The following is a 25,206-nucleotide window of genomic DNA, read 5'->3' as shown; positions in this document are numbered from 1 at the left end:
GGGAAACACCGTGGAGTGGAGCTCATTGCAAAGCCGGATGATACGTGGCCAAAAGATCTCTGGAAATGCACTGTGAATGAACGCAGTGGCTCCAGGTAGTATGGATGAACTCTATCTACTCCGGTGGCGGGCGGTGCGATGGTAAAAACGAGACGATGGTATCATCTCGAACAATTCCTTAGAGCACTCCAGTTGAAACCTTCAGGTATTACCCTAAGATAGCTCGCCGAACTTGACTGGCACTTTTATTTCATAGTTTCGTAAGACACTATGTAGATGTAGATGTAGTAACTAGGATTTAATAATGAATTAGACATAACCATATACTGGGATTTTTTTCAATGAATGCATCGAAAACCTGTTCAAAATGACGTAGCAATTAACATTTTCAAGAGCGTTTTGATAACAACTTCTAATAAAAGTGTTAACGCGTGGTGGAAGCCTCTTGCCAGTAGTTTCGAAGAACTAACTATTCTGACTTTGCTAACATCAGGCCTTGCAAGAGCAGTGCTTCGCTGAATCTACCGGCCAGAAAGTCTGTTGGTTTATCCCTGTCTTGCTCTTATACTGTTTTGCGGAGATGACGTCATAATCGTGTATCTTTTTTTGTTATTAAACTAATACCCCCATGATTTCAAAGGCTATGAATTACAATTATATAAATAAATCATTATTACTACATAGATTAATTTACTCATTTTAATTTCCATTCTGGCATATCTGCCGCCGGCAGCAGAAATAATACAGTATGTACATGTTTGTTTTGGAGAAAAGTAATTAATTGAATAAACAACGCTTTGAAGATGTTAATATACATACATTGCTGCATTAAATAAGAAATTCTACTCATAGCTAACACACTTTTTGTCACTCATATTTATACACAAGTGACCTAATTCCGAGCTTGTCGAGGGAGGGACGTACATTGGCGCGTTACGAAGCGATCCCTCTGTGCTATCGGTATTATAATACGCTAAAACTGATGCAGAAATAATAGAGGTGTATACACACGTGCTAGTTTAAAATTACACGCATTGCAAGTAAAAGGAAGTGCAAGAAGAAAATTAGTCAAGATCAAGTAAAAAAAGTCGACAGAAAAAAAATTGTAATCAGTCTTCCCATAGCTTCAATAGTTTTCACTTCATGATGAACACAAGTCTGCGGTAATCTCAACAGAAAAGTACTTCATTTTTGTTTCCTATTTACCGTTAAAGTGTAAGCCACCGTGATACTTCTTTGTCCGATCATGCATTTTCATATTAACGAATTCATTCATTTCTTTAAATAAAGTTAGTAAACACTAGTGAGCCATTCGGGACGCTCATAATGATATTATACCTGTGTGCTTATCTTTCTGTCTGTCTGTCTGTATATTTTCTGTCAAATGAATTATGTCTGTCTGTATGTACGTCCTAGACATTTTACTTATATGAATAATAGATTTATGACGTCAGATAAATGAAATCCGAATAGAATATCTTCAGTATGATCTCTATATGAGTTATATTGAGTATATATATATATATGAAATGATGAAAAAACTTTTACCACTGCACATGGCCAGTTTTTATAAATACATAATAAACATCGAATAAATAAACGGAAAGCAGTATTCCTAAGCCATCCTAAGCTTTGTTTTCAGTTACGTAAAGCATAGTTTAGCGAGACCACGAGTTAACGTGACAGCAATCTTATCACTGGCGGGCGCCTGTCTTCATTTCTGGAAATATTACGCCCCTTAGAGCAGCTCCGTACATTTTTCATTTATATGTGGAGTTGAACACAACGGAATTATCACGAAAGTAGGTCGAGCAGAGAAATTGTAGGTATACACATGCAAAATGAAACGGCACGACCTCGGTCTGCGGGAGGGCGGCGAAAAACGAATCAATACGAATTCGGAGGCCAAATTTCACAGAAAATGAAGTAAACGCTTCAAGTTGTATTAGTAAGTAAATAGTTGATGTTCTGAAATACTTATTTTAACAGATCAGAAGCTCTTTTCATCTTATTCTGATCGTCAAAGAATATTTGATCACTGCAGTGATTATCACTTCATCAGCTTGTACTTTTTTAATGATACGTGATAAAATGATTCCATAAAGCTGGTTTTTTTTCTAAATGAAAAGTAAAAGCATCTAATAGTATGTCATTCTGGAAATCTAACCGAAAACCTTTTGAAGTCGTCGTAGCCTAAAGGATATGACGTCCGGTGCATTCGTATCTAGCATTCCAATCCCGCCGGCGGGTACCAATTTTTCGACTGAAATACGTACTTATAGTCGGATTTTTAATTAGACGAAGCCAGCTGACAGTAGCTAATGTCACTTTGTGAAATAATGTTGCTATATTTAAAGTAATAGTGATGTGTTCAGTTCTCGTTCAATCACATGAATGAACAAAGAGTGTGAAGAGTTAATCATTAATTTCAAACTATAAAAGAATATTATTTATATTTTACAATAAAATTGTATTAAAGTGCTCCAATATATGTTACTAGTAGTATGTAACTACAATCAGTTTTTTTTTATTTTCATTACCTACCTATAATTGTTATATTTTATACATCTATAATTTCAACTATATGATGTATTGGAAATAGGACAATCAAACAAGTTTCCTCGCAATATTTTTCTTAATGTTTAAAACACTCGGTATTCAGTGCAGGTAGATACTTTAGGAACATAATATTTCGTCGAAAACTCGTTGGTATGTACAAAGCACGCCTAAAATTCGAACCCCGTACCCGATATCGGCAATTCGGCACACCAACTATTCACTAGACAATCGAGGCAATTTCATTAATTCAGGAGTTTTTTCAATCGTTCACTTTGTCACAACACTATCTTTATTTCATCAAAAACTGACAACACAGTAAACGTCATTTGACTTCGTCTAATAAAAAATCCGACTATAACAATTGTTCTCGATTGACTTCCACGGTGAAGGAATAACATCGTGTAATAAAAATCGAACCCGCAAAATTATAATTTGTGTAATTACTGGTGGTAGGACCTCTTGTGAGTTCGCACGGGTAGGTACCACCACCCTGCCTATTTGTGCCGTGAAGCAGCAATGTGTTTCGGTTTGAAGGTTGGGGTAGCCGTTGTAACTATACTGAGACCTTAGAACTTATATCTCAAGGTGGGTGGCGCATTTACGTTGTAGATGTCTATGGGCTCCAGTGAGCACTTAACACCAGGTGGGCTGTGAGCACGTCCACCCATCTAAGCAATAAAAATAAAATAAAATATAAACTACTGCTGCTTAATTGCTAGTTTATGAGTACCAGCAGACTAACGTAATTAGTAAATTTCATATTCACAAGACTTTAAAAACGTAATTTCCCGTTTCATTTAATAACGGTTCCGGTAAACATACACTAAACTGAACCGTCGTAGCGTACTCGGTATGCTCGTGAGTGTTTATTTAATGGTACGAATAATAGATATACAGTCGTAAATATGGAATCATGTTAAGCTGCCTTTTATGTTGCATTCGAGTATTCCTATTTATGAAGAAAAATAACTACAAAGCAATCGATTTATGCTCCAAAAACTCTAAGATTTTCTCATAATCTCTATATCTAATTAAAATAACGTGACATAACCTTTAAAAGAAAATCATCGCTAAATAAAATAATAATCCGAAAAACTAGGTTTGTTAATGTATGTCAGTGTGTCAAATACATGGTAGTGTGTGTAATGTTTTTTTATTGATTTAATGTATTATTAACGTAAAATTAAAAAAAATTATTAACATTCTGCACTCCTCTATATTCTCTGTAAGTGTGGAAAATTTCATTTTCCCCCGTCCGCGCAATTTTCGTAAAAAGGGGTATAAAGTTTTTGCTTCACGTACCTATTAATATAGAGATTTAAGCCGATTAACGTATGAATTTATCGTGTTAACTCGGCTTAATCTAACGAGTAATTTTTTTCGATTCCCCATTATAAATTTCAACCCTTTTTCGTTTACAGTTGGCTGAGCAGTACCGCGGGAGAATAGCCTACTTACTTTCCGTAATTAAACGAGCGTTCTGCTGCCCTATTTTAGATATAAATTTCCCTATCTCACAAAAACGTTTCCTTATTTAATATAATAATGACGTCGCTTATGCGGTGTCTTTGGATATTTAATGACAATGTAGCAATGGGGAAACTGATCATATTATATTCTAACAGCTATCTAATTTATTTTTAAATATTAATTTTTAATATCACCCTTATCGTACCATTTAATTGGAAATTCAATTTTTTAGTTCATTCTTAAATGTCATTTATTTCTCTATAATGATTCTTTACAAACAAGTCATACGAGATTGTATTTGTTAATAAAACTATCGAATAGAATTGTTAATTAATAAAAATTTACAGATGAGCACATTATTTATTTGGGACAATAAAAACTTTTACTGATTCAGTAGCGCAAATCTTTCTCTTATTTTATCCTGGTAACCTATTTTCGAGGATCATTGTGTTTGTGTGATAAATAGTGCATTTGTATGCGGGCCTCAGAGTAATTACACTGCAGGGGCTGAATTCGGAACGAGAAGGTCGTTGTGTAACTACAGCTGTTATGAACAAGCCCCTCTTAAATGGATTGGGTCGGGTGTTCTCGACGATGACCCAGTTACTTTGAGTGACTGCTTCACTGTACTTCCTCAGTTACTTTTGCAAAATTCAACATATAATGCTGGCTCTTTTGTTTTGTTTCAATTTATTGATCACTTTGCAGTGGATTTACTTACTCTATTGGTAATGCATTCAAAAAAATTTAATTGAATGATGTCAAACCAATAAGTCTCAAAATCAATCACTATAAAATCACTAGATAGAAAAGAGGATTTTGCGAAACAAATTGGCGATGTCAGTTTAAAGAATTCTTAGTTTAAATAAAGGTAAAAGGCGTTCTCCACGTTGTTAGTTTTGAAGAAACATTTCTACATGACATCACACCTATACGAGGAGACCTAACTTCTTAGGAGGCTACATCTAAGATACTACAGGGAAACACTGGGTTAGCTGCACCTTGGCTCGGTAACGGAACAAGCCTCTATACCAGATTCCACCCATATGCCCACAAGAAAAGTAGACATTGTGATTTACACTACTTTGGTAGGTGTCGTGAAAAATATCAACAATAAATGTTTCAACGTTGTCTTATATCCTATATAGACCAGCTGAATTATGCAAAGTACAACAGTTTCAATTAGTACATATCAAATTTAAGGCATTGATCCTAATGTACAAGGCTCTTAATTCACGAAGTCACGAATGCCTTCTGCGGGCACAACGGGGTGTGACTCTAGGGGGTGTAGCGATCCGTTTCCACTGCCTTAGGGTTGTCGAGAGTAATATTTCATTGTCGGTTTTTAGCATATAAGATCTAGTTCCTCCTACGTAAAAGAGCGATATATGATTATACGAAAATAATTCAAAGATAGCTGTGAACTAGGGGATTTTGAGAATGACTGAAGTAGGTACTTTAGCAAGTTTTATTTTTGCTCATTAATTTTTTGGTCTTACACCCCTACACAGTCTGACCCAATTGGATAGACTCGTATGCTTCGAATTACTGACCCGAAAACGACCAAATGCTCTGAGCTCCTTTTCGGTGGCGTCAGAAAATATTAGGAAATATTCATTGATACGTTATAACTAAATATTTTCTGAAAAGAACCATAATATTATCTTAAATTTTTTTATTCATTTTAATATAAATAATGTACGGAGTTTCGTCCTATGCCACACAAAAGAAATAATTTAGTTTTGAGAGAAGGTCCTCCGCGTTTATTCCTTGTAATTGGTAATTTTTTCATGTTTGGAATATAGCTTTTATCTTAATCTCGCGTTGGTAGTTTTACAAACTTAAAAACGTATGCAGGAAAATTACATTATATTTTGAAATCTGATGATTATTGTTCAGATTAGATCAGCCTTAACTACGACTTGGCACAGCAAGCTGGTTTTTATAACACAAACAGAGGAAGGAAGAAACAGAGGAACAGAGAAAAACAATATAACAAAGTTACATAAATGATATAGGTAAATATCATTTCAAGCTTTCGATGTAGGATTCAACAAGCGTACGTTTCTCAGATAGATTGTAGATAAGCGGCCTAATGGATGACGCCCGGTGTATTTGTATCGATCGATTCAACTACGCCGCACAGTGGGTCGATACTATGATTTTAGTGACTTAGGCACCAACTTTGTTTTTTTACGTTCACGTTCACCTGATTCTTCAGACTGTTGCATCTGGAGAGCGCGTGGACCTTTCCAATTTTTCCGAATTTTGTAGATATACTGCAAAATTGTATGTTAATTTATATCCCTGGTATTATATGCCTTCCAGTATCCATAAATTGTTGGCTCATGGCGGTGATATACAATAATGAAGAACGTTGGTGCCATTCGAATAGGTAAGCTCTCGGAAGAGGCAGCGGAAGCTCTCAATAAAAATTTTCGGAAATATACAGAGAGTTGTTATTTTAGAAAAATAAGTAGAACATCGACTAATGAGGATATTTTACACAATCTTCTTTTGTCTTCTGGCCCAAAGATCGAATGGTGAAACAAAATATATAAAACTTAAAGAGATTGCTTAATTAGAGACCTACTAAATGTATTGTTGTTAGGTATTATGTAATTCTGGGTATCATTACGTGCTTTTACTTACTAATCCATATCAAATTTAACTTAAAAGCACTCACGAAAAAAAATATAAAGGTTTTTATTCTATGTATTTATTAATTTTTTTCAATCCATTTATTTGGCAGAGTTGCAACTTTATGCACATGTTCATAGCATCAAATGATAGTAGACTAGACAAGGTGTAAGGAAAATAAAGTTTCAAAGCGGGACCTCGCGGTACTTAGCAGGAATTTAATTTAATGTGACCCGCTCCATACAAAAAAATCACAAAACATATTTTTCTGACCAAACTATAAAGTTTTTGTAATTTTTGCCTAAAACAATTATTATTTAGATTAACGAGCTCTATCTATGTACATAAAGAAAAATGTAAAAAAACAAAGTTGGTGCCTAAGTCTACTACTAAAATCATAGTATCGACCCACTGTGCGCCGGGTCGAAATTTCCCGTGCAGATACCATTTTTTCTAAAAAAATTCATAGAACCTAACATCTTGAAAAGATTTACGATGAAGAAATAGATTTGTGTAGTAAAAGCCATAAGATTCTATTACTATTAATGTTAGGATGTATTTTGAGCTATGTATGTACCATTATTCTGCCTACTTACATATGTGGCGGCTGGTGTGGTAACTGTTGTATGATTGTTTAATAAAGATCTCGATAACATTCCTCAACGTGAATGGTGTAGGTGGCCCTAAGCTGGTCTGCTCAAATACATCGATAATATCTATGTCTCATATCAATATGAATAAGGTCTTTGTTTTCCAGGAAATTATTATACGCTTGAATTAAATTTATTTCCTTCTTCAAAGCGTCGTGACTTATTTGAAGCGACAGCCAGGCGCCGTGCCGCATAAATCAAAGGGAGGAGGGATATGGAAGGGAATTAGTTGACTATGAAAGGAATTTTCAGAAATCTAGATGAATAATTGGATAGACTTTAAATTAACTGTTTTACTGTTAAAGTCGTTTTCCTTAATCTAGTTGTTCATCCTCTTCACAAGGTGTGGATTATTGGAGAGTTTATAGTGTAATATTGAAATTAAATTCGGATGATTTATTTGAGTACTCCACGTATTGAAACGACTAAGCTGGATAGCAGTTTGGCAAACATTTCAACTTATAATCGAATATTTGACAACTTCCAAACTAACTCCTGCGTTTCATTGCTACTGAAATTCCTTTAAAAATCAAATTTCCATCAAAATTATCATTGTAACTTCTTCAACAATTTTTCGCTATCAGCATTCCTAAAACCAAACCTGACCTAAATTAAAATAAAACGCACAATAATACACACAACACACACGAAAGGTCTACTTTATTTCACGTTTACAAAGCACTAGTACGGCCGAAGCCTTAACAATATCTCCGCAGGCTTTTAGCAGCTCCGTGCTACATTCCTCCAGGGAAACAGCCTCGCCGACAGATATCTTGACGCGCATCACTTTGATGGCTTGGTGAACGTTCCAATCACTCAGCTCTAAAGCGGCTAAGCATTCTTCAGGTGTCACCTATTAGAAACGGGGTTATGGCATTAGACTGACCGACGATAGAGTCAAGTTTAGGGGGCCACATCGCGATAAGCATTCACAAGAGTCCAATTTGTAAACATCGAAATCCATCTTAAGAGAAATGCTCTGGTTCGTTGACAGTTTTTTATTGCAATGTGGACTTACCATATAATTGAGGCCGTCAGCGCAAAAGTGGCCTAACCCACAATTTTTCATAATCAAGCAAAATCGACCTATCTATAGTTTCACCCATAGATAGAGATCACCCAGAGATAGACAGATGGCTTTGTAAACATAATTTTTGCGCGTATTATTTTTTTGCCTACTCAAATTCAAAATCATGAAAACTTAAACCTTATTGCTCCATAATAACTATGGTAAGCTTAGGCCAGTTTTGCGCTGACCGCCTCAATTGTAATGTTAATTGTTTTAAGTGAGACTTCATTTTGGGAAACATTCGAAACTATAATACCATTGACCATACACATTTTTACAGTATCTGCAATATATTTGGGAGATGTCATCTAATTTATTTATTTATTTATTTATTAGGCACACAATCACATTACAAGCTAGAAATATACATAATAAATAACAACAAGTAAGAACTTGAAGGCTTATAACATAATGTATATGGCCTTAGAATTAGACCGCTTTGGTTGTGAATATAATTACGACGCGCATTGTACGACATAGCTGCTATTAGTTCGTAATTAATGCACTTTATGTAATCATATAAAGTATCCAATTACAACAAACTTAATAATCAACATCGTGACATTGGTAGCTCACTTTTGATATGTGATAACTGAGAGGTTTATTTCAAATCATCAAATTTTAATAAAAAGCCGCTTAAATTATACTAATTATACTAGTCTTTAATATAATTTCAGAATGGGCTAAGCTAACGGAATATTACAATTTCAATACAGGATAATACAATTCGATCAATAGTGGTGGAAACAAAAAATATTGAAGTTGAAGATCTAGTTGATAATTCATCATTAAAAAAAACCAACCGTTATAATATGCTTCAAATTTAATATCAATAAATGAGATATTATTGTTGTGATATTATTTTAATGGGCTTTAAGAGTTTCGCTCATACTTTTTCCACTGGTGGTAGGACCACTCGCGAGTTCGCGCGGGTAGGCACCACCACCCTGCCTATTTCTGCCGTGAAGCAGTAATGCGTTTCGGTTTGAAGGGTGGGGTAGCCGTTGTAACTATATTTGAGACCTTAGTACTTATATCTCAAGGTGGGTGGCGCATTTACGTTGTAGATGTCTATGGGCTCCAGTAACCCAGTAACACCAGGTCGGCTGGGAGCTCGTCCACCCATCTAATAAAAAAAAAGTCTTCTTACTTTCTGATTAAGTACTTTTCTCATGATCCTGACTTCATCGGATTCGACGCCACGTTGTCTGCCGCAGGGCTTCTGGTCGGCGAACTCGAGCAGATCCTCGACCGACACGTGGTCAGAACATTCTGGAAACACTACACTATGTTTTAAATTTGATTGCGAATCTTTATGCACGATGTATCAGATCGAGGAGATGTATGAAAATGGTAGTGCAAGGTAGAGGGGGAAGAGGTCGACCGAAGAAGACATGGATGAAGTGTGTAAATGACGATATGAGAGAGAGAGAGGAGTGAATGTTGAGATGACGGCTGATAGAAGAGAATGGAAGAGAAAAATTAGCTGCGCCGACCCCACCTAGTGGGATAAGGTGGAGAAAAAGAAGAGTATCATATGGGCCAATAATAGACCAGCTTGATTTTTAATTACCTTAGAGGTAAGCCGCGGAGTTCCGTAGGCATCAAGTTAACCGCAACTAGTCCCGAGACACGAGATCAAAGTCCCTGATCCCAAATTATATTTCGTGCTTTTCTCTTCATTACACTGTATTATTATTATTTTTCTCGATTGTAGTCGTTCGTGAACGTACACTAGGATTTTAGCCCCAAAATATTTAAACTACTCGATTGAACTACTTTGAAAATATTGTGTAATCTATATATCAATACGTGAAGCAAAAACTTTGTACTCCTTTTAACACAAATTCCGCGGAGGAGTATCAAATTTACCACAATTATAGAGAATATAGAGGAGTGCAGAATGTTTATATTTCTTTTTTAAAATTATGGATAAAAAATACAATAAATCAATAAAAGAAACATTACACACACTACCATATATTTGACACAACTCAAATATATACGAGTATACTATTTGTTTATTGTCAAAATACTCTTATTGCTTATAATCTGTGGTCAAATTGAGATTAGATTAATATTGTTTGTCTTTAATATTATTTCTCTATGGTGTAGTTTTGGCGAAATCGGTGATTCTAGAAGTATAATAATGTTCAAACTTATAATTTCAATTAATTATAGTTGAATTTTGGCTACTGGGGGACTACTAGTTTTCATAAATCCATCAGAGCTGGATGTAACGTAAGCATTTTTACCACAATTCCGCCTATTCAAGACGCGAATCACTCATACTTTCTCAAGAGACGATAACTATTCTGTTAATAAATCTACACAATAGAAGTCAGATAATATCCATGATTCGATATACTTCTGGTGTTAATATCTATAATCTACTGATACCATACATTGCTAGCACTGCATTGCGTGGTCGTGTGGACTAGACTTAGAACAACACTGACCCATCTCTTCTCGAGAGTGTCATATAAAATAAACAAAGGATTCCTTAGAGAATCATTAACAGCGTTGTCGGAGTATTATATGAACGCACTATGATCACTACTATTCATTTAACGGTAATACGATCTATTGAATATACCGCACGGCCAAGTACCACTGACCCACCCATTTATGCCGCAAACGAGTCAAGCTCTGAACAGAGCACGTTCAACAATCAGAGCCATTAAAAAAACATTCGCACACACAAACAACAAACAAACAAAAAACACTCGTGAATGCAAAGAACCATTTAAGAATTTCAAATACATTTTTTATTGCTTGTATGGATAGAAGTGCTTACCCGGTGTTAAGTGGTTACCGGAGCCCACGGACATCTACAACGTATATGCCGTCACCCACCTTGAGATATGAGTTCTAACGTCTCAACGGCTTCCCCACCCTTCAAACCTAAGCTGCTTCACAGCAGAAATAGGCAGGTTGGTGATACCTACCCGTGCGGACTCACAAGACGTTCTACCACAAGTAAAAACTTCATACATCAATGATCTTAGTGCGTATTTTTTAACTTGTCGATCGCGCAAAAGTTAACTACATGTCTATAGCCGATACTGGACCAAGCTTGACTATTGTTACCTTTAACAAGAGCTCCTTCGGCGATGTCATGTTCGTCGTCTTCGTCTTCACTAACGTCGTACCGGACAACGTCGAGATGCAGATCGATGCCGTCGTCGTTCGTTTCGATACAATTATCGAAGGGATTAACCGAACTAGGTCCGGAACGAGAGAACGGATTCGTTCCTTTAGCTGGACCGTCAATTACGTCGACGCCGTTACTCTTGCGATCGTTGTCGTGTTGCAAGCGACAGTTAACCGGAGTGAAAGCGTTTTGGTATATTATCTGCTTGCTTGGACCGGGCTCGGGGAGAACCATGTCCGATGGCAGCTTGAGGGGATACTTTCGGATGTGACGTCGTTTGTCGACCAGTTTTGGTTTGGTAGCTCTCGGTGGTAGCGGTAATGGATTTGTGATCTGAAAGTTAAGATTTCGTATAACGTACAAACTCAATTAGCCTTAGCTCGCTGGAAAGACGATTATTTTGATATTTTTTTTTTTATAAAAACATTGCTAACGTTAATTTGAATTTACTATTTAAAAAAAAACTAATAATTATACAGAATTTACTAAAATCGCATTCAATCTTAAATACATAATTGAAATTATTACTACTTACTTCTTTTTCAATTGTTTCGACTTCAGGACACGGCCTGCAAATAGAATTTATTAAGAAACAACAATATAAATATATTTGCATTTACTATTATAAATTTACATAAAGTAATACGCCAAAGAATTTATAAAAAACAAACACCCTATAATTAAAAAAAAAAAAAAAAAGAGTCTGTCATGCACACTAGCGCCATCTACACTAGATAAGTCTAGTAATTTTGTAAATGTAATTTAATCATAAAATTAATAAATTGAATTAAAAACCCAATACATTTTTTTTAATTTGATATAGTTTTAAAAGAAAAACAAGTATATTCTCTATTTTGAAAAGTATGTTATGGGTTGTATGTAATCAAAATAAGATATTCGTTGTTTGTATTTATTACCTAGGTTTGCATGGTGGTGCGATCTGCAGTGAATGGAATCTAGGACGCGGTTCGCTTCTCGGTGCTGGTTTGGGCATTGTTGCCGGCTGGTGATGACCCTTCGCTTTCGTTTCTTTGGCGATTTGAGTCAACAATGATCCAGAGGGCGTCGGCTCCTCGATTAAATGGGTGTATGCAGCTTTGCTCTCTTTCGTTATTGTCGACTGAAAACATAGCTAATTATTATAAGATATTATTGCATATTTATACATACAATAACAACAGAAATCGTTGTATCTTCTATTAAATCTCCTAGTCATAGTAAATCCAGATCTTCGTTAACTTTATATTTATCAAAGGTTCCCATGAAATAATTCACAGCAGTTCTCAAAGCTAATATACTATTAAACGGAAAGTATTGTTTAAGTTATCGATATACACAATGAAATGCGGTAACAAAACTAATAATCCAAAGCCTACCTACCTGTATGTCGGGTACGCTTTTAGCTTCCTCGCTGAAGTTGCGACGTTCTTGTTTAGCTGCAATATATCGAAGACAAATTATTTAAATGTAAACATATTATCCAATAAAATTTACAAGAGACCAAATCGGATGAAAAAATAAAAATAAAAGCCTAATCAAAATTATACTGTTTGAGTGTACCTTTAAAAAATAATACTTTAAAAATAAACAATACAAGAAAAAAAAATCGAATTTCAAATAGTACGGGATAGAACCCTATAAACAGTAGTTGTAACCGAACAATAAAACACTAACGATCGATCAATCTCTCATATCGAAGTTTCCTGTAAAACGTAAACTTCCTGAAGACCGAACCACACAGCTTATTCAAAAACTTATGCATTCTGTTCGAGTTGTTGACTTGAACGCGTCTTCGAAACGAATGATTCTCTTCGACTGGTAATCAGTTTTCGATACCAGTCTAAGTAGATGGAAAACATGTGCTGGGCAAACAAAAATGTAGTACAAAGTTGGAATTTTTTAACATAAAAACTAGAGTGGAAACCGAACAGTTTTCCTTTCTTTTCTAATGAATTTTATTCAATATAAGTAGAAATAATTGAAAATATTTTTTTTAAATACTTATCGAATCATTTTTCATCAATCTAAATATTTTTAGAAACAATTTTTTTTTTTTCATTACGCGTCTGAAATTTAGTCTTGTTGTATCCATGGTTATATTTATCAGTAATCCCAGTTATAACTCAGAAAGTATATGGGGCTGTTGAGACCCGCGTATTTTTATTTATTTTCTTAATACGAATTAGCCTTTAAAACAACTTATCGCTCGAATCACGAATTCACAAAGGTCCACCATCACAAACACTGAAAGTAGTGAGGTAGGCATGTGACTTGTATACAAACTATGACGTTTCATAGAGAGGCACATTACTAGAGACAGGAGCAAACCGAATTATTATCTTTAACAATGAAAGTCGTGCAGTTGATAATGCGGCAATCATATAGTAACAACTTTTAAGTTCAGAATTATAAATGAAAATTTTAATAGACAAAAACATTTTTTTTCCTTGTATATCCACATACATACCCAAAGCATCTTTGTCAATCACTTCATTAGGTTTCTCGTGATGTATAGACAGCTGCGGGAATTTGAAGTGAAACTTGGATTTATCGTTTGGCGATGTTGGCAACTTGTTGTCACCGCCCAGATCGGTCATTGACCTGTTAACGTAAAACATGATATTATTTCAGTTCAGCAGTGTTGAAGTTTTAACTGATATTTTATTATTAACGTCGCTTATTTCATAAGTCAGATTTTATTTCATTATATTTAGTCCTACAGAAGTATTTTAACGATTTCACTGCCAAAAAGATTCGCATTGGATACAGTAACACAGAGTTGAGTTAATAAATCGTGTTTATTCTAAACTTTTAGTCCTGAATGGTCATCCCTAGTTTCCTTGGCTTATTTAAATCGGACTTTGTATGAAATTACGGATGCTCCTTGAGACATCATGTACCTACGTGTATAAATCTATCTAGGTCTGAAAGTTCCAACTTACAAATTTTACAGGAGAGTGTTTTAAAGGTTTAACATGTAATATTTTTGAAATTAATTATCTTTGCCACATTTATTTTTTATTTTTTACCAGTTACATTATCTGTCTTTTAAAGTATGATAAAGTTATGTATTAATTTTGTTAATAGTCAAAACATAAGTAAACTAAAAAATAAACTAAAACTAAACTACGCTCTTTTGACAGTATTTATAAGAAAAATACTGGTGATACCAAATGATTCCGCATATTAACTCAATTACGAATATTTTTGGAAGTTCTACACTTTTAATGCGAAAAGACGATACGTATTAGTAATTCTCAAGATTAGATATTGTATGTCTTTTAGTTGAACTATATCAATTTGTACTTGATTCTGTAGCATGTGACCAATTTATGTGAAATTTCCGTAAATATTATTGCACGGCCTATATACCTAGTCAGGTCATAAATTCTGTCACATGTTTAATGTAAAATAATTGAAACAAGTTTATTCATTATGTAACCATTCATATACCAAAATGAACTTAACAAAACATAGATTCTTATGACACTAAAGTTTATTCAAAATGACCTCCGTGATTTTGAATACAGGCCTTCAATCTGCGCGGCCAGTCGTCTATCGCAGCACGAACGAGGTCCATGTCAATATCGGCGGCTGCCTTAATCAAGGATGTCTTGAGTGACTCCAAATTGGGATGAGGCTTTGAGCACGCCTTTTCCTCCAAGTGTTGCCATATCTCGTAATCTAACGGATTCAAATCTGGACTGGAGGAGGGCCAGTCTTCGTGCCGGATGAAGTCGATTTCACGCGCCGCCAGCCAGTCTTGTGTGCTCTTCGCTCTATGAGCTGGCGCCGAATCTTGTTGGAATACCCAGTGCCTGTTATTGAACATGGTATGAGAAACAGGTTCCACAAGGTTCGTCAGGACTGTATTTTGATACACAACTGCATTTGTTTTTACACCTTTCTCACAAAAATGTACCTCTGTTAAGCCCAAATAAGAAACTTCCAACCATACCATGAGCGAGGATGGAAAATGACCTCGTTGGACACGCGGAATACGGTTGCTCGCTTCTTCACTACTGTGTGCGTACACCTTATCATTTTGTTTGTTGTAGCTCTCTTCTACGGTAAAAATTTTTTCATCCGAAAAAAGAATTTCCCGATATTTTTTTCCCGCGTGCCACTTCAACAAAGCGCGGCATCTCTTCAGTCTCAGGTCCATTAGACGAGCATTCAAACGATGTCCTGTTTTTCTTCGATATGCCCGAAGCCCTAAGTCTTCATTTAACACCCTTTTCACCGTGGTTCTGCTTAACCCCATCTGAAGGGCCAACAGTTTCTGCTTACGTTTGGGATTTCTTTGAATTCGCGCCTTCACAGCTTTTATCACTGCTGGAGTCCTAACAGACCGAGGGCGACCACTTCTTGACCTGTCATCTACATTAGAGTCTTCATTGTATCGTTTGATAGTACGATAAACGAATCTTTTGGTTATATTCAAATTTTTCAGTATGTTAAAAATTTGAATTGGCGCGTAACCGCAACGATGCAACGCAATAACTGCAACACGGTCTTCTTTAAGCGTCCACTCCATATTTAAAAATGAGTAAAATTCTAAAAGTATACATTTTTATTTTCATGAACAATTCGAAATTCGAATTCAATAAACTTTTTTGTGGCCAGCATTCTAAAAGAAAAGTTTTTACTGTGTGACAATACTTATGACCTGACTAGTTATACAGGGTGGCCCATAAGTCCTTTGATATGAAAAAAAATTTATTAAAATAAAACTAATTACATTATGAATTAAATTTTTATTTACATAAAAAGCTTAAAAAACGGGAATTATTTTTTGAAAATAACATCTCCTAAATGTAATCCGTTGCGATCACGGCACTCTTGCAAACGACGTCTAAAATTGTCGATGACTGCGCGGCACGTCACTGCTGAAATGCTTGTCATTTCTCTGCGGATGTTTTCTTTTAGGGCCTCAATTGACCGCGGGTTTGTGTCGTATACTTTAGCCTTAAGGTAGCCCCACAAAAAAAAATCCATCGGGGTCAGATCTGGACTACGTGGAGGCCAGGAAATGTCTCCTCTCTTAGAGATAACTTTGCCAGGAAAAAGTTGACGGATAACGGGCATAGCAGTGTTAGAGGTGTGAGAAGTGGCCCCATCCTGTTGAAACCACGTCCTGGCATTAAAGCCTGAAAAGTTTTGCAATTCTGGTATGAAAAACTCTTCGATCATAGCCACATATCGCTCCGACGTAACAGTAACTGCGCGCCCTCTGCCATCCTCAAAGAAGTAAGGCCCTAGGATACCATGGGCTGACATAGCGGCCCAAACAGTCACTTTCGGACTATGTAAGGGCTTCTGATGCTTAAGTTTTGGATTGATGGGGCTCCAATAGCGGCAATTTTGTTTACTAACATGCCCGTTAAGATGGAAATGAGCCTCGTCAGAGAACATTATGTTATTGAAGGAAGTAAACCGATTCAACATTTCATTCGCATAATTTTGTCTTTGAATACCGTCAGTTTCCTTTAATTCTTGAACCAACTGAATTTTGTAAGGGTGCATATGTAAATCTTTCTTCAAAATCCGTTGTAACGATGTCCTGGATACGTTTAATGCTCTGGCGCGCTTACGAGTTGACTGTGTCGGATTTTCGCGAATAGACTGTGTCACTGTGTCTATGTTTTGTTCCGTACATGACGTCCTTGGGCGACCCAACCGCGGTTTATCTAACGTCGAACCGGTCTCCTCGAACTTAGCAACCCAGTTCTTAATCGTTTGAAGAGTTGGAGTGTCGTCAAAGTTGTGTAAACCTTTGTGTTCTCGAAATTTACGCCGCGCAACGGTTGCCGAATTGTCGTTTTTATAAAACTCGCGCACACAAAACGCACGGTCCGCTCCGGTAAAACGCTCCATCGCGACTAAATTCCCAGAAACCGAAGTTACTCCCCCCGCTTCCCCTGCACCGCTCACGCGCGCCCTGTTCGTTTTATTCAAATTTTACTTTTCAAAGGACTTATGGGCCACCCTGTATATAGTCCTACATATAGGCCTATATAGTCTAGACGACGAGACAGATAAATACAATAAATTACAGAGGTATTTTAAAAAGTATAGCTAACCTTAATTCGGAGTCCACCGCCATTCTAGAATACGCTTTTCATGTGACATACGAATTTATAAATACTAGTGGTCCCCTAGTAGTCGAAATTCGACTATAAGTATTTGAAATTACTAGAGGTCCCGCAGTAGTCGAAATTCGACTATAATTAATTGGAATTGTAAGTTTGTACACTATTATGATTGTATTTTATACTTCTATAATCACAAATTTCGCCAAGACTACACTATAAAAAATATGAACAAAGACAAACAATATTTAATCTATTCTTAATTTGACAACAGACGTCAAGAACAAAAGTTTGACAATAAATAGTATGCATGCGTGTGTGCGTCAAATACATGGTATGTAGTGTGTGTAATGTTTTCTTTATTGATTTAATGTATCTTTTATGCATTATTTTAAAAAAATATTAGCATTGTGCACTTCTTCTCTATATTTTCTATAAGTGTGCAAAATTTCATACTCCTCCGACAGCGCAATTTTCGCAAAAAGGGATACAAAGTTTTTGCTTCACGTATGAATATATAGATAAGTTTGAACATTATTATTTGTTCTATCGTCAAAGACTATTATTATAATTTTATTCTTTAATCACATATTTCGCCAAGGCTACACTATAGACAAATAATATTAAAGACAAACAATATTAATCTATTCTTAATTTGACAACAGACTTTAACGATAAACAAAAGAGTATAATACCTAGTCAGGTCATAAGTATTGTCACACAGTAAAAACTTTTCTTTTAGAATGCTGGCCACAAAAAAGTTTATTGAATTCGAATTTCGAATTGTTCATGAAAATAAAAATGTATACTTTTAGAATTTTACTCATTTTTAAATATGGAGTGGACGCTTAAAGAAGACCGTGTTGCAGTTCTTGCGTTGCATCGTTGCGGTTACGTGCCAATTCAAATTTTTAACATACTGAAAAATTTGAATATAACCAAAAGATTCGTTTATCGTACCATCAAACGATACAATGAAGACTCTAGTGTAGATGACAGGTCAAGAAGTGGTCGCCCTCGGTCTGTTAGGACTCCAGCAGTGATAAAAGCTGTGAAGGCGCGAATTCAAAGAAATCGCAAACGTAAGCAGAAACTGTTGGCCCTTCAGATGGGGTTAAGCAGAACCACGGTGAAAAGGGTGTTAAATGAAGACTTAGGGCTTCAGGCATATCGAAGAAAAACAGGACATCGTTTGAATGCTCGTCTAATGGACCTGAGACTGAAGAGATGCCGCGCTTTGTTGAAGCGGTACGCGGGAAAAAAATATCGGGAAATTCTTTTTTCGGATGAAAAATTTTTTACCGTAGAAGAGAGCTACAACAAACAAAATGATAAGGTGTACGCACACAGTAGTGAAGAAGCGAGCAACCGTATTCCGCGTGTCCAACGAGGTCATTTTCCATCCTCGCTCATGGTATGGTTGGGAGTTTCTTATTGGGGCTTAACAGAGGTACATTTTTGTGAGAAAGGTGTAAAAACAAATGCAGTTGTGTATCAAAATACAGTCCTGACGAACCTTGTGGAACCTGTTTCTCATACCATGTTCAATAACAGGCACTGGGTATTCCAACAAGATTCGGCGCCAGCTCATAGAGCGAAGAGCACACAAGACTGGCTGGCGGCGCGTGAAATCGACTTCATCCGGCACGAAGACTGGCCCTCCTCCAGTCCAGATTTGAATCCGTTAGATTACGAGATATGGCAACACTTGGAGGAAAAGGCGTGCTCAAAGCCTCATCCCAATTTGGAGTCACTCAAGACATCCTTGATTAAGGCAGCCGCCGATATTGACATGGACCTCGTTCGTGCTGCGATAGACGACTGGCCGCGCAGATTGAAGGCCTGCATTCAAAATCACGGAGGTCATTTTGAATAAACTTTAGTGTCATAAGAATCTATGTTTTGTTAAGTTCATTTTGGTATATGAATGGTTACATAATGAATAAACTTGTTTCAATTATTTTACATTAAACATGTGACAGAATTTATGACCTGACTAGGTATATACGTGTGTGTGTCAAATACATGGTAATGTGTGTAATGTTTTTTTTAGTGATTAATGAATTTTAAATGGATAATTAAAAAAAAAATTCGTATTCTGCACTCCTTTTCTATACTCTGTATAAATGTGGCAAATTTAATTTTTTTATTTTTTATTTCTTAGATGGGTGGACGAGCTCACAGCCCACTTGGTGCTAAGTGGTTACTGGAGCCCATATACCTCTACCACGTAAATGCGCCACCCACCTTGAGATATAAGTTCTAAAGTTAGATAGTTACAACGGCTGCCCCACCCTTCAAACCGAAACGCATTACTGCTTCACGATAGAAATAGGCAGGGTGGTGGTACCTACCCGTGCGGACTGACAAGAGGTCCTACCACCAGTTCATGATTTTAAAACCACATATGTTAGTAATTCCTGTACAGCTTGCATATTGAATTATTAAAATAAAATTTACTCAGCAAAATCGATTCGATGACGCGAGGTCATTAAACGCCTCTGCCGAATACGCATTCTTTATGCATACACATTTACGAGGGGAAACGTTTCAAAATATGAAAAATATTGTTTTTGTCAAACGTATGCATTTATAACACGGCAGTTCGAGCGAAATAAGGTATCATAAAATTGTACCTACATAGCAATATCACAATTTAATATAATATGCTATCTAACTTTCCAAGAGATCTGAATAAAAGGCTATATTATTATTATTATCTAACTTTCCGTATTCAAGCCATTATATAAAAAATTATAAACAATATAATTATACATATAGGGTGGGTTATTGTTGGTGATGAACATTTTATAACTATCTACATTTCACAACTTTCATCTGAAATTAACGAAATACACGCATTTTTTGAAACAACTTCCGGCTTTATCGCTCGACAATTCAATCCTTTGGTTTTTTTTTTTTGTTAAAACAAAGTTGATCGTCAATAGTATTATGCTACATATAATAAAAACAGCAGCTTTCCATCAACTACCAACAAGAAAAACAAAATGATAAAATACTGACGACCGCGTCAACATTACAATTTCATTTATTCCAAATCTCTATACAGTCACAGAAGACTCAGTGCTAAAACTTCAACAATAACGGAGATTGAAAAATGAAATAAAATAATCACAAACACTTGATGGATGCTGTTCGTATAATGGAAATTCAAATGTAACCTAGGTTCAAGGAATGCATTAACATTTAAAGGTGAAACGGGAATCGTTCTTATTGTGTGCTTAAATGCGACATATTATGCGTCACGCACACGGTGAGAATAAATTGAAATCGCGTATACTACGGTAGTTTTCCAATTACAGCACAAGAGCGCATTATGCGGCATAATGCTCAACGTTGAATGTTTCAACTACAGCAACGCTTCGCACAATCGAGCACTCTCAAAAGTACTGCTCTCGCGTGATACTCGCAATCGATACCGACTCAGTGACAGAAAATTGACAAGTGTTTTTTCTTTAAGTTGGCATTGATCGAAATTTTGTTTACATTATCGTTAGTGATATTATTTAATGTTGAAAAAAATTGTAAGGGTTTCGTTTCGTCGTAGTTTCTTAGAAATAATCAATGTTAATTAAAACTGTGCTAACTTAGCGCACTCTGCTGATGCATTTGAAAACTAATTCACGTTCCAATTAAGCTTCAGCATAATTCGACATTGTGCGTCACTGAGTCGCATTATGCTCTGTAATGCTCTGTAATTGGAAAACTACCGTAGTTACGAAGTTCGGATCGGATAATCCGTGTGTTTTAGACATGAAAAACCAAACGGACGCGTTGATTTACACGCAAAGTCAAATCGATAACACTATCTAAATAACGTAGTGCATTCTCTTACAAATCGATTTTATAGCTAACGTCTGACGTTAACATAAAATGTCAGAGAGAACGTCAATCGTTTTTGTTACTATAAGACAGAGACATTTAAAATACTAGGTGATCTCGAGTTACTCACATAAACCATGATAAGGTACTACTAAAAATACTAGATAACATAGATAACTAGAATATTCTTAAGACGCCTTTACAATAAACAGGTCACGTGTTAGCAACAGTCTAGATCGTGTTTATCTAAAATGAACTTACACATAGCGTATTGGACAAATGATATTAATCAATTATTTTAAAAATGTCGTGGCGTGCAACTTCTTTTACAGGACCTACGACTTACAATACTAGACAGACTATTACAGAGACCTGACAGGTATGATTTAGAAAGACTTGAAACAACAGTGGAAGGAAGACGACCATTCACTGGCAGGGGTTATTTTTCAATGCCCTTCTTAAAACACCTGTAACTGTACTGAGACCTTAGAACTTACATATCAAGGTGGGTGGCGCTTTTACGTTGTAAATGTCTATGGGGTCCAGTGACCACTTAACACCAAGTGGGCTGTGAGCTCGTCAATCTATCTAAGTAATAGAATATAGACAACAAAGAAAGAACAGACTGTTCAAAAAAAAAATCGTCTCGTATGTCATCTTCATTGATCTATGAGAAATGCTAACCTGTGCGACGGCTACAAAAACTAATATAAGGCTTTATGCATTCGATATCATGTCTCAGGATGGGATTGATGCTGGAGTTTCTGTGGGCTTCTCTGGATAAACAAAACAAGTACAATAAAAAAGAATTCACACTGGCAAACTAGTTTTATTTTAAAAGAAGAAAATATAAATGACAAATATAAAATTGACTTAACGATGTTACGAACAGTATTTTTTTGAAAAAATAAAAGTTTTATTGTTAAACTACATATCCACTAGATTTCGCCATACCATCCATATATCTATATATTAATACGTGAAGCAAAAACTTTGTATCCCTTTTTACGAAAATTGCGCGGACGGAGGAGTATGAAATTTTCCACACTTATAGAGAATATATAGAAGAAGTGCACAATGCTAATATTTTTTTAAAATAATGCATAAAAGATACATTAAATCAATAAAGAAAACATTACACACACTACCATGTATTTGACACAACACATATATATATAAATATACCATTTGTTTATTGTCAATTGTCAAACTTTAAAGTCTGTGGTCAAATTGAGAATAGATGAATATTGTTTGTCTTTATTATTATTTATTTATAGTGTAGTTTTGGCGAAATTTGTGATTATATTATATAAGTATAATAGTATTTGACAATAGAACCATAATAATGCTTAAACATAAAATTTCAATTGATTAAAGTCGAATTTCGACTACTGCGGGACCACTAGTATACATATATTAATCACGGGTCGGTACGGAACTCTTTATTGCCTTTGTAGGCAGACGAGCATATGGCCCACCTGATGGTGAGTGGTTACCATCGCCCATGGACTTCAGCAATGCCAGAGGCAGAGCCAAACCGCTGCCTACCGCTTAAAACTCTTTCGTCAAACTCAAGAACAACAAGCAAACACTCACTTTGTGGTCAGTTCATTGGCCATGGACATCGCCGTTTCCAGTGTCTTCTCATCGTGGGCCGACATTGGTTTCATTGTGCCGGTGTTGAAGTTCTTCTTCTTATCAAACTTCGACAATGTATGAGATCTGTAAACGAAAATATTTATTCACGTTCCATTTTCATACCGAAACCATCGAACGTCTGATAATCTTGACGTTATTTTTAGCATGAATAACAAATTGTTATACTGTGTTTATCTTAAAAAAATATTGAATACATGCATTATTGTTATTTGGATATATAAAATATACACTTTAGGTATAATGTTTGAGTATTATTACATACATGCATTATAATGTTTTTAGCAAAATTCAATCACCTCAATGCATCGATGTCGAAATGCTTACTCGATGTGCCCTGGAAATCAAATAAATCGTTTACGTACGTATTATTTTTTAAACATTTTTTCCGTGTTACATCATCATCGTCACCTTTTACTATGAATTATATCATTATACAGAGATATATGAGAACATTAAGCTTTCTTAATTAAACTTATAACAATATTTTTCATAACTGAGCTACGTTATGGGCTTACTTTATAATATGTTATATGCAACTATATACTTTAGTGATTATATGAATTCATTTAACGAAATGAGAACACTATATTATTATGTATACTACACTACACTAATCCGATTGTCTGAAAAAACTTATTTTAAATGTTTACTTCTTTTAAATACTGACTTTAGATGTATGGAAATGTTTTCGAAATCGAAGGCAACTCGTACAAAAACGCTGACATCACAAGAATCGATTTCGAATTGTTTATTTTATCGGCATACAAGCGGCGCTGGCGGCTTCGACCGCAAAAAAAAGCAATTTTATATTAAACATAAAAATCATCAGACGATAAACAAAGCTAACAAAGTAAAATAAATTTAGATGAATATAGATACACACATGGATTCACTTTTATATATAGGTATATAGAAAGATATGTTTAATTTAATAAATAATGTAATATTTTCGGTGTGTTAGACTTACATTTCGACACAGGTATTTTAAATATACGAATTGTAATTTTGTATAACGTATTAAATATATATTTTTTTATAATTTATTTTATATTTTTAATTTAATTTTTTTATTGATTTTGTTTATATTACTTTATAACGGGTTCGTCAATCCCCCAATGCCGGGGTTCGTGATTCATATGATGTTGAAAAACACTAAACAATCTACAAACGAAATCGTATCTGTACAAAAAATGAAACCAGTTTTATATATTTATATATTCTGATATTGACTTAAATTACAGCTGCCATTACAGTTCCGAGAACGAACCCATTACACCTTGTTCGAAGTATTATAAGTTGGAAGTACTTACATGTGCATTAAGTCAATGAATGACATGTTATTGCGAAATTGTAACTTAAACTACTACTACAGATTGTGATCGGACTGACAATTGAACTTTGAAGTTAAATTTACGATTAAAAAGATTTTTTTTTATGTCCTAGTAATGAAAAATTGTCATAAAAACTAATTCATTGCAAACATTCAATGCTAAATATATAGGTATATTTTTTTAAATCGCTATTTCAACGTTATATCGACTGTTTATTGATTCAGTGATGTGTCGAAATAGCCGACAATTATTATATTGTTTATACTATAAAACTTATCAGACTAGTTAAAGATAAGAAGCGGACAAAAGTGCATTATGAGATAGATTAATTAATTCCGTATAATTGGCGGTATAATGCGATTGAGTGAACCTAGGGCCACACGGTCAGCCACTATAGATATTCCCAATCAATGAAACCATTTATAGCACTTGTTATTAATAATCATCAATGACTGAGCATTTCGATCGTTTGCGGGCGATTCATAGTTTCTGCTACTCTGTTTTAAAATTCGCATCGTTATTGTGTATTATTTTGAAGTGATAACTTCTTATGGGAGAGTAAACCGCTTCGTTACGTAACACGTTACGGCGCTAGTCTGTCTGTCTGTCTTCCCTTTCTCTCTCACGCATACGGCAGCGGTACTGAGAAAGTATGTAACTCCTAACTATTTATATATATTTTTCAAAGTATGTTCGAATTGAAGACATGAGTAGATGAAGGGATTAAGTAGCAATTTTA

General features: G+C 35.3%; 1 protein-coding gene and 1 long non-coding RNA gene across 5 annotated transcripts in view; one reads left to right on the top strand and one right to left on the bottom strand.

Annotated features, from left to right (window-relative positions):
- Positions 1–1,718: 1,718 nt before the first annotated feature.
- On the top strand, positions 1,719–4,432 carry LOC134199792 (uncharacterized). The gene is made up of 2 exons (XR_009974417.1): positions 1,719–1,948; positions 3,981–4,432. It is a non-coding gene; the product is annotated as an uncharacterized LOC134199792 (long non-coding RNA).
- Positions 4,433–7,948: 3,516 nt separating this feature from the next.
- Positions 7,949–25,206, bottom strand: part of LOC101741270 (activated Cdc42 kinase-like) — a 51,363-nt gene continuing 34,105 nt past the window's right edge. For 2 of the 4 annotated variants that reach the window (XM_038012172.2, XM_038012180.2), the window contains 9 exons: positions 23,433–23,470; positions 23,074–23,199; positions 14,010–14,143; positions 12,923–12,978; positions 12,460–12,662; positions 12,078–12,111; positions 11,479–11,875; positions 9,539–9,669; positions 7,949–8,172 (listed from right to left, as the gene is read on the bottom strand). In XM_038012172.2, coding sequence (XP_037868100.1) covers positions 7,975–8,172; positions 9,539–9,669; positions 11,479–11,875; positions 12,078–12,111; positions 12,460–12,662; positions 12,923–12,978; positions 14,010–14,143; positions 23,074–23,199; positions 23,433–23,470 — 1,317 coding nt within the window. In that variant the 3' untranslated portion in view covers positions 7,949–7,974. The remainder of the gene's footprint in view (positions 8,173–9,538; positions 9,670–11,478; positions 11,876–12,077; positions 12,112–12,459; positions 12,663–12,922; positions 12,979–14,009; positions 14,144–23,073; positions 23,200–23,432; positions 23,471–25,206) is intronic. The other 2 variants (XM_038012177.2, XM_062670080.1) reach the window with 1 other exon arrangement.

This window comes from Bombyx mori, chromosome 1 (assembly GCF_030269925.1).
Source record: "Bombyx mori chromosome 1, ASM3026992v2".
NCBI lineage: Eukaryota > Metazoa > Arthropoda > Insecta > Lepidoptera > Bombycidae > Bombyx > Bombyx mori.
Note: the sequence above shows the minus strand (reverse complement) of the source record. Positions and strands in the feature narration are given on the sequence as shown.